General features: G+C 41.4%; 1 protein-coding gene across 6 annotated transcripts in view; it reads left to right on the top strand.

Annotated features, from left to right (window-relative positions):
* The first annotated feature begins 1,629 nt into the window (after window positions 1-1,629).
* Window positions 1,630-7,771, top strand: part of CCDC90B (coiled-coil domain containing 90B) — a 71,801-nt gene continuing 65,659 nt past the window's right edge. The window contains exons 1-2 of one of the 6 annotated variants that reach the window (XM_037840888.1): window positions 1,630-2,004; window positions 7,431-7,477. In XM_037840888.1, the coding sequence (XP_037696816.1) occupies window positions 1,808-2,004; window positions 7,431-7,477 (244 nt within the window). In that variant the 5' untranslated portion in view covers window positions 1,630-1,807. The other 5 variants (XM_037840893.1, XM_037840889.1, XM_037840891.1 and 2 more) reach the window with 5 other exon arrangements.

Below are 7,771 nucleotides of genomic sequence, written 5' to 3'. Positions count from 1 at the left end.
TATATTTCTCAGGCTCTTCATTATACAAATATCCTTGAAAGAGAGTACAAAACAAAAGGCAGGGCCTCAGCTAGCAAGACATACAGAAACATGAAAGACCCATCAAAGTCAACAGGCATTATTAATAAAAATAGCTACTATTTATTGGGAGCTTATATCTATCAAATACTGTGCTAACTATTCTACATGCAAATCTCCTGTGTGTCTCTCAACACACTTATGAGAAAATACTAACAAACTTATGAAGAAATAGTTTTATAAGTTAAGTCTTGAGACTTCAGTGTACACATAATAGCAACAACGGATAAACTGGATATACATAGGGGCTTTGGGTTGGTTTCTGGGCAGGGCTAAGCTGGATACCACTGGACTCTCACTTCATCTCCTTTCTCTGCTTCTTCTCTTTACTTCTCAGGCCCACTTGGCAGAATATGGTCTCCCCCAGCTCCTGAGTTTACTTATGATAGTTCATCCAGCTTCAGAAGATGATTAAGAATCTCTGAATCCAGTTACCAGTTCCACAAAAGTGAAAATGATTGGCCCAACTTTGGCAGGTGTCTAATCAATCATGCGTATGTGTGTTAGGGAGAGAATTTTATAGTAATAAATAATAACCAACATGTCTTAACATATAAAAAAGTGCACCTTTTTCCATAATCATAACTTCATTTAAGATAAATAAAAATACTGTGGTTCCCATTTAAAGCTCTGTACCTCTCACTAAGCTATGAGTCCTTCCAGAGCAGAGATCATATCATTTAGCAGAATTGGAATCATAATGGACATACATAATTATATACACACACATATATATCAACATTATAAGAATTTGCTTGTCTTAAAATTATTACAATATAATACTTAATGATGGCATAATATTCCAACTTGGTATGTTTCTGCATTATTGAATCATTTTGGGATATTTAGATTATTTTTAATTTTTCATTATATAAAACAGTGATCATCATTCTTACAAATATTAACTGAAAGATGTGACTATTTTCACCTAGAGGTGAAATTCTGACTATTCATTTTATAAAGGTGCATATATATTATTAAATTATTGTACAAATATCAAAGTCCTTGTTGTCTGGAATCAAGTCTTATTCTTTTAATTTGCGTGAGTGCTTAGAATGGTGTTTACTACATAGCAGACTCACGGGTGTTTTGAATACATACAGGAAGGGAAATCTAACGATAGCTGTTCACATCTTTGTAAAAATAATTAAGCCTCTGAAGCCTAATGATTGTGTACCATTTAGGATTTATAAAGAACATCCACTTATTACATTTTATCACCACAACTATGTATGTTATTTTCAGCATTCTGCCATGTGGAGCAGTCTGGGGTAACCGAGCTCTGAGAGGTATGAGGGGTGAAAATTAGGTCCACCCTAGAAATGGATGATTTCGGTTTCCCTGAAGAGAGACATCAAGTCGACTAAGATAGTCCTCCCACGCACGAGAGGGCAAAGCAGCTAGGACCGTGAAGGAACAAGAATGAGACGCTCCCTGGACTACATTTCCCAGGGGTTCTAGTGGCCTCAGGGTTCTGCGATCCCCGGAATGCTCAGTGGCTGAGAACTACGGGTCCCAGGTTGCTGTGCGGCCAGACCTGACTTCGTTTTCCACAGACCCAAGGGTTTAATGGCTGGTGGCTATCGTGGGGAACTTGCTGTTGGGACTGCGCCTCAGTGCCAAGAAAGGGCGCCGGAAGCTTCTCCAACAAGGTCCCGTTTTCTTAGGGCGGTGACGGCGTGCACGGGTCAAAAAAGGGCGGTGGGAGAAGCCAGGGCTGCTTTGAACTATGCTAGTGAACTGTAGATCCATCTGTGAAGAGGCCCAGCTTCTCGGGACTGCGTTTCGGGCCTGTATCGGGAGTCCTACATGCGACAGACCGAAAACTACATTTCCCAGCATCCTTGCGCTACTACACCTATCTTTCCCGGAAGCCCAAGCGCGGCTATCCAGGCTTCCGCTTCCTGTCTTCAACCGGAAAACACGGTATGAAGACTCGCTGGGCTTGGCGGCTCCTGCGCTTTGAAGGCAATGGATACCGCCGGTTTTCTTATCCCCACGGACGTTTCTCGCCGGCCCTGCAGAGGGGTGAGAAAACGCATCGTGTCACCAGTGCGCGAGTTGCACTCTAAGGAAATAACGCTCATGTGTCGTGCCTGCGCGGGTTAGCGGTAGGCGAGGATGCCGCGCCCCCGGCAGCCCACGCCTGACGCTGGCCATTCGTCTGCCTCACTTGCTTCCGCGCTCGCTGCGCGTGTTGTTGGACCCTGGGGCGGGAAGGATGGAGACTAGAAAGAGGACGAAGACCCTTTGTTCTCTGAAAGCCTTGGGTCCCCGCCGGGCTTCATTCTCAGCTCTTGTTTCCTTTTCTGTCAAAGGGAGCTGGTAATCTCTGCATTCTTGCAGGTCTGTCAAAAGCAACCGTAAAGTAACGTGTTAGGGGATTCTGATTTCTCTCGTGGGTTGCTCAAACTTCTGGTTAAGTGCAGGCCTCTAGCCCAGGTTTTTACAGCATATGTTTCAAATTACGCCACCTTACTGTCACTGTCATTCTCAGAACTTTGTTGTCATGTAGCCATTCCAAAAAAAAAAAAAATGTGAATGCCGGCACTTCGTTATTGTATGTGTACTGAAGAACTTCTGACTTTATTGTAGGAGACGTTTCCAGGATCTTTTTTTCCCCATATTTAAACTGTTTGAGGCTTTTCGCATTCCGGAAACCAACTTAGCATTCTCCGTCCACTTCAGTGCCAGATAAATTGAGCCACTCGGTACCCTTCCCGCCTCCACATGGTTATTTGTGCCGTTTTGCTCAATTTTGTTTTATTTACTCACAACAGTGTTAGCTACCGTCAAGGCTGCAGTTGTAGATCCCCCATCTGTAAGACTGCTGTTTCGTTGCCAGGGTTATTCACAAGGTCTTTGGTTGGGTGTTTACCTTGCATCCACATTATGATGGACTTTACAAAAAAGAGGTAGCTTTTTTTTTGTATCCTGTGAAGTAACCTCAGTCTCAGTCCTGTCCTTGCAAATTTTTAGAAATATTTGAACACATTAGGCTGATATGTTCTACATAGCCTTCTTCCTCTGTATTCTCCTCACACACACACCCCCCCCCCTCCCCACTACACGCACACACAACCACAGTAAATATGTAGAAGGGGCACTTCCCAAATCTGGGTTTGTCACTCGGCATAGCTGATAGAAGTCACACCGAACCAGTCTGAAGAGGAAAAGAGGGTTTATTTACCCCAGTGAAAGGTTTATCTGTATTTGGGAGGTTTGGGGAAGTTTCTCCAAAATGATTCTTTAGTTGGCTAAACCCATTAGAGACAAAGGGAGTTAATCATTTCAGTTAACATGTAACGGTTTGGAGAACTTATTATTCAATTAATCAGGAACTAGGTGACACCTGTGGAACTGCAAACTTGACAGTTCTGTACTGCTTCAGACTTTACATTTACATATTGCTCCTTTGTGAGAATAAGAGCTTCAGTTATAGCCTGTTTCCAGCTTTGAAGGTTACATTTTAAGGCTACTTTACAATTTCCTGCTTGCTTACAGTTTTAACATTATATTTAAAAAGTCACTGTTACAATTTCCCCTTTAAAGAGGATTCATTTCCAATCCTGGTAATTGGGCTGTCATTCGTTTTGGCTGCCCCATGCTGACAATTGGGGCAAAGTAATTGAGTCATCTGGTGAAATCTCTGACTCATAACTTGTAGATATTGTCGATTTCCTTTGGGAGAGAATGGATCATTCTTTGCTGGAGTTTTGGAAGGTGACTAAGACAAGAGTAGATATAACAATTAGGAAGTCCATAAGCACAATTAGGAAGAAAAGTGCATAACTATGACCTTATTTCTGAAGGTAACCAGCTGAATAGATCGGAAAAATTAGAATTAGACTGCTGTACTCATAGCTAGAACTTGATTATTTAGGTGTTTTATTGTCAGGAATATAGGTACAACATTCTGTTTTGACTATGACACATGTACCCCCTTGTGACACTGATGTTTTGGATTATTAGGATTTACTGTTACCACAGTTGTTCATTTAACAGATGTGTCTTCACCCTGGAACAGTTGCAGCTTGACTTTGGTGTGGTGAATTCCAGGGCTTTATTCCCTGCAACTTAAAAGAATGAGTAACAAGTAACACTAAATAAGGCCTAGTGCATTTAGGATTTAGTTGAACCTGGGGATGCTGGTTCTTTCAGGTGCAGATCCAGATTTGATCTTTAGGCTGGTAATGGTATAAGGGGGGACACCTGTGGGGAATTTAAGGCATTAGAGGTATAATTATTAATTTCAGCTAAAGTAGTACTTAAGAACTTTACGTATTGAAATGTAGTTAATTCTGAACTGGAATACACCTTACCTGCCTATTTAACCTTTAGAAATGGCCTCCTAAATGTTATTTTGAAAGGCTCAAACTCAGTCCACTTTGGGGTGCTACTCTTATCCTCAAGAGGGCAATGGACAGAACTTTGTCCCATTTTAAATGAGTTCTCAAGCAGATTTTGGTGAGGCTGTCCTTTAAAGTCCAATTCATGCATTCTGTTTTTCCTGTAGACTGCAGCTTGTAAGCAGAATGCAGGCATCAGTTGATGCTGAAGAGTCTTGAAACAGCTCCACCAATTTTTGCTATGAAAGCTGGTCTATTGCTTTGAAGAGAAAGCAGAAGTCCAAATTTAGGAATTTTTTGAAGAACCATTTAATAACTTGTGCTTTTTAGTCTAACAAGAAAAAGCTTTTAACTAGCTAGTAAAGGTGTCCACAAATACTAGCAAATACTCCAAGATTCCAAGGATTTTTGGCTGGACTGTAAATTTATTTGCTAGTTTTCTTCACCACCTTGACCTTTTATTATTCGTGGATAGATGTCCTTGGCAGTGGATGGCTAATTTCTTGGGATGCATTACTGCATCTAACAATTTAAAATGAGATCTATGTGCTTTGTTTTTGTTGGCTGCAGTTATTTGACCATGCTCTTTTCAGACTGTTTTGTGAGCCTGCAAGTCAACAAAAGCATATGATAGTTTGTGCTTAGCTGTAGGGCTCTTAAGAAGGCAATTAGTCCCACTCTTTGTGCTGATGTTTCCAGTGGGAGAGGCAGTTGTTTGCTACTGAATATCTTGCTTTTTGTGGGATGACACTCAAGATTGTCCAGCAGCACTGCCTGATACTGACTTAGTTTCTCCATTGTGAGCCATTGTTCCCCTTTTGCTCCAATACAGTAAGAACAAGTGGGGAGCTCAGAGTAAGGTTTTTGCTTCTTATAAGAGTTCACAAGTGGTTGCCACTGTCCTCAGTGAGCGGCTGTCCTCGGGCTACAGTGTCAAACTGCCACTGGTTGTATATTTTTTCAAAAGGCTTATACAAGTACCTTGAAGGTCATGCCCTGTTTTTCATGGACAGACAGGTCAATTTTTGATGGCATCAGGTAGCCCAAGGCTGGACTGATATCAATTTGCCTTTAAAATTTGAAAGGCAATTGTACATTCTGATATTTATTTTAAATGTTCTTTTTTATTTCCCTTTATGACCAGATATAGAAGTTTGGCTACCAATCTAAAATTTGATGTTGGCTGTTGACAATAGCCTGCTATACCAAAGAATCCTGAGTGCGTTTTTGTTCTTTGGCATGGCTACTTGCCAAAGGGCCTAGCCTGTAGAAAGTCTTTTGTGGAGCTTTACTCCCTGAAGATTTCTGGACAAGACTTGCACTTTTTAACACAATCCAGTTGCACTGCTGTTCTATACCTATGTCAGGTTCTCTTCACTCACATGCAAACAGTTTTTGTGAGTCTTTATTTATTGGGATGCAATAAACAGCATCCCTTAAAGTTAAACTAAGTATATGGAGCAGAAATACTGATGAGACTGCATGGATTAGGTACTGTGGGATGTATATTTTCCACCACTGGATTTATAACTCTTAAATTCTGGACAAATCTGTAACCTTGAGTTCCTGGTGTCATTAGTCCTTATTTTAAAATCTTTTAATTGGTGGCAAAAATGCTCTCTCTTTTCTTTGCCTAAGTGGACATTGTTTAAACGTGTTGGAATCATGTTTGGCCGCAATCTGACCGTGACTTCTTGTACATCTTTGGCTCACCTTGAGGATATTTCGTGGCTGTTCTTCGTTAGGAAGTTGTGGCTTGCTTAGATATTTCAATGCAGTTTGTAGGCCTTCTCCTAGAGCTGGAACTTATAAATTTATTTTGCCACGTGAGAGAGAGGCTTGCAAAGAAATCTGTAAGTTAACTGACCCTTTTCAATTTGGCATTGTGGATGTTGTGAGGTTATTAGCAACTTCAGACATGCCCATAACAAGGACTGATTCAAGTGCAATTAAGTCTCATGTTTACCAGGAAATTTACTAAGTTTTTACCCACTTGGAATGAGACCCAAGTTCTCTGTGGATGATCAGGATGGTTTCCTGATGGGTGGAAAGCCTCCCCTGCTCCACCCCCCGGTCCCATCACTACCGGGCACTGGGGTCTCCTGTCAGCTGCAGACACTGGATTGCTGGAGTGCCTTGTTTCCCTTTGCATCGAGCTGGGACATTCCTATTTTCAGTGTTCTTCCCCCTGCAGTATGTACATTGCTGGGATCACAGCAGTTTCCCTGGGGCCCTGGGGGTCTTACCTTTCACAGATTTCTTTTGCTGAAAAGTTTTACTCAGGACTGCTTCTAAGACATTAGCATTTCAGTTAGCTTTACAGGTGATAGCTTTCTTTTGGTCCTTTCTTGAGCTGCATCAGGATTATAGAACACTTTAAATGCAGTTGCATCACTGTTGAGATTGGCATTTTAAATTCACCTTTAACTTTCTGCAATTTCTGATGAATGTCAGGGGCACTCTGACAAAGAAAAGACTGGTTCACATTGCATTAATTTATTGGGTCCTCTGGGCTTATATTAGTAAATTTATGGTAAGCTTTAAATAATCGTTTTAAAAACACTGATGAATTTTTATCTGGCTGTTGGATAGCCTTCTGAATTTTACTCATTATTTTGTTTAGGAATTCCATTTCTTAGTCTCACAATTATGCATGCTTTATGGTGATCTGATTTTGTTCTGCTTACTTCTTTACTTGGGTCCCAATAGGGGTCTACTTGAGGAATAGCTAGATTTCCAGGGGTGTATACTGGATTTTATGGTTTATTATTGCTTAAAGAATTAGCATAATTATGAGCCCTTTTAATTACAATTTTCCTTTCTTCGGAGGTTGTAGCACATTTGATGAAGTTTGTATATCAGCTCAATCAGGATTATTCATTGCAAAAATTAAACAAGTTTTTTATTTTCTGGGGATCCTCTTGATAACTGGGGACCCAGCTCTTCAATTGTGTTGATCTGAGGTAGAGAAAAGAGTCCACTCATCCATTGTATCTCTTTCAGCTGGCCCATATTGGAGAGGACACTGTTCCTGCCTTTGCTGTCCAGAGGTAGAGCACCCTGCCTGAAATTCGTATCATTCATGATATGAGGTGGGAAGGCCATTTCAAGGGCCCCATGCTCGTCTGCATTTTCCCAATAAGGTGGGGGAGAAGAAGGGGCTGCTAAAGTGGTGGGCTCTGGCAGGAAAGTTTGTGGGGGGAGTAGATGCAACTGCTGCAGGCTTTGGCTGAAAAGGGTTGGGGAAATGCAGAGTTCACAGACCTTACAGAAACCATAGACCTTGGCTGCTAGGGTTGGGGAAATATGGAGGCTGTGGGCATTTATATAGAGGAAAAGGGTAC

This window comes from Choloepus didactylus, chromosome 6 (assembly GCF_015220235.1).
Source record: "Choloepus didactylus isolate mChoDid1 chromosome 6, mChoDid1.pri, whole genome shotgun sequence".
Classification (NCBI taxonomy): domain Eukaryota; kingdom Metazoa; phylum Chordata; class Mammalia; order Pilosa; family Megalonychidae; genus Choloepus; species Choloepus didactylus.
This window is presented reverse-complemented; position numbering and strand designations above follow the sequence as displayed.